This window comes from Lagopus leucura, unplaced genomic scaffold (genome assembly GCF_019238085.1).
Source record: "Lagopus leucura isolate 7727_CA_CO unplaced genomic scaffold, USGS_WTPT01 35416-1_obj-0_obj, whole genome shotgun sequence".
Lineage (NCBI taxonomy): Eukaryota > Metazoa > Chordata > Aves > Galliformes > Phasianidae > Lagopus > Lagopus leucura.
This window is the reverse complement of record NW_024966355.1, coordinates 1-2,362: the sequence shown is the minus strand read 5'-3', so window position 1 is coordinate 2,362 and position 2,362 is coordinate 1. Positions and strand designations below refer to the sequence as shown.

At 65.7% G+C, this 2,362-nt stretch overlaps 1 protein-coding gene across 1 annotated transcript in view; it reads right to left on the bottom strand.

The window, feature by feature from the left end:
• The window catches only part of ERBB3 (erb-b2 receptor tyrosine kinase 3), a 9,898-nt gene extending 7,964 nt beyond the window's left edge, over window positions 1-1,934 (bottom strand). Inside the window, exons 1-5 of the mRNA XM_042893091.1 lie at window positions 1,723-1,934; window positions 1,372-1,558; window positions 591-716; window positions 335-400; window positions 131-249 (exon numbers count right to left, since the gene is read on the bottom strand). Coding sequence (XP_042749025.1) covers window positions 131-249; window positions 335-400; window positions 591-716; window positions 1,372-1,558; window positions 1,723-1,803 — 579 coding nt within the window. The 5' untranslated portion in view covers window positions 1,804-1,934. The remainder of the gene's footprint in view (window positions 1-130; window positions 250-334; window positions 401-590; window positions 717-1,371; window positions 1,559-1,722) is intronic.
• Window positions 1,935-2,362: the final 428 nt, after the last annotated feature.

Here is a 2,362-nt window from a genome sequence, read left to right as displayed (position 1 = left end):
GGGGGGGGGGGGTGGCACAGGGACGAGACCCCAAATGCGCAGAGGGGCAGACAGACAGACAGACAGACGGACACAGAGGTCGGACAAACAGAAGGAGGGACGGACGGGCAGTGGGGGGGGGTTTACGTACGAAGCAGTGGGTCTGCAGGGGTCCGGTGCAGCCCCCCGCGCACTCCTCATGGCAGCACTCGTTGGGCGCCCGCCCGAAGCAGCGCCCATTGCACTGCGGCGCACAGATGGTCTTCGTCACTGCAGGGAGAGCAGTGAGCGGGGCGGGGGGCAGCACCACAGAAACCCCCCTGTAGACCCCCCCCCTAAACCCCCCGGTACCCACACTGCTGGCAATCATCGGGTCCCGGCCCCCAGCAGTGCCCACCGCAGCTCTCGTGGCACGGGGCGCCTGTGGGACAGAGCACAGGGGGTCGGTGGGGGGGGGGGGTTGAGGGGGGTGGGGTTAGGGTTAGGGTTGGGTCTGTATGGGGTGTGGGGTCAGCGTGGGGAGGGGGATCAGTGTGGGGTCACTGGGGGGTGTGGGGTCTGTGTGGGGTCTGCATGGGGTGGGGGCTCAGTGGGTGCGGCGCCCCACGCACACGCTCTGCCGTTGTCCCCCACCACGGGCTCCAGCCGGGGGTCCCGCATGATGTCCCTCCACTCCACCGTGTCCACGTGGCACAGCTGCTCATTCTTCTCGATGTAAACACCGCCCGCCAGGATCTCTGTGGGAGCAGAGCGGTGGGCGTTGGGCTGCGGCCCCCCCAGCTCTATGGGGTGGCACCGCTGGGGGGGGGGGGTGGCATGGAGGATGGCGCTGCTTCGTTATGGGGGCACTGTGGGGACGTGGCTCCACTCCGGGGTAGGGAAAGTGGAGCACAGGGATGGCGGAGCCCTGGGGTGGGCAGAGGGGGGAAAACGTCATTGTGTGGGGACGGCGGAATGGGGGGTGGCATCGTAACAGGGAGGGGACAGTGGGGAACAGCACTGCTCCAGGATGGGGACCATGGGGCACAGCATCACCTTGGGATGGGGACAGTGGGGTACCGGGGGATGGCACCGCTCTGGGATGGGGACCACAGGGATGGGGACAACAGGGACACGGCACTGCTCTGGGACGGGGGACAGTGGGGTAAAAGGGGATGGGGGACCACAGGGAAGGGAGCAATGGGGTACAGGGAGATGGCACTGCTGTGGAATGGGGATCGTTGGGATGGGGGACCACAGGGCACTGGGAGTGGCACTGATTCAGGATGGGAACCCGGATGGCACCGCACTGCGATGGGAGCCGTGGGGCACAGCCCCACTGCAGGACAGGGACATTTTGGGGGGGGGGGGTGGCAGCAGGCAGTGCCGGGGGTGCCAGGGACGCGGCCCCACCTGTGAGGCGGTTGAGGCCCAGCTGGCGCAGCGCGTGCGTGGCGTTGGGGTTGTAGTTGAGCAGCACGAAGAGCGCGTATTTCTCCTCGTAGAACTGCGTCCCGCGGATGACGCGCAGGTTGCGCAGAGGCAGCGTGGAGAAAACGTTCATGGCAATCAGGATGTAACCCGTCACCTCCCGGATGGTCTGCAGGGATGGGATGGGATGGGATGGGGTGAATGGGATGGGGTGGGATGGGATGGGGTGGGATGGGGTGGGGATGGAGATGGGATGGGATGGGGACATGCGCCCCCCACAGCGGATGGTGGGCGGGTGGCTGGTTGTGGATTGTCGTCCCCCTCCCCCCCCACCTGCAGGAAGGAAAGGTCCTGCGTGTGGTCGATGAGGACGATCTCCAGGTTGCCCATCACGATCTCGCAGTTGTTGTACATCTTGTGCAGCGTTCGGTACTGGTGCTGTGCGTCGCCTGTCACGCTCAGCCCGTTCAGCGTCCCTGCGCACACTGTGGGGCGGCGCTGCTGGGGGGCGCTGCGTCCCAACCGCGGCGTCCCCAACCCCACAGCGTCCCCAACCCCAACGCTGTCCCTAACCTAACAGCGTCCCCAACCCGATGCCATCCTCAAGCCCAGTAATGACCCCCAGCCCACAGCGCCTCCAACTCCCACACTGTTCCCAACCTCCATGTTGTCCCCAACCCCAATACTGTCCCCAACTCTGGCGTGCCCAACCCCACACCATCTCTAACCCCACAGTGTCCTCAAACCTGGCATCTCCGGCCCCAGTGTCCCCAACCCCACAGTGTCCCCAACCAATCCTGTCCCCAACCCTGGACATCCCCAACCCCAGCATCGTCCCCAATCCAATACTGTTCCAACCCTACACTGCCCCAACCCCACAGCATCCCCAGTCCCACAGCATCCCCAATCCTGGCATCCCCAATCCCACAGCGCCCCTAACCTCATAGCGTCCCCAAAAGCGTCCCCAACCCCA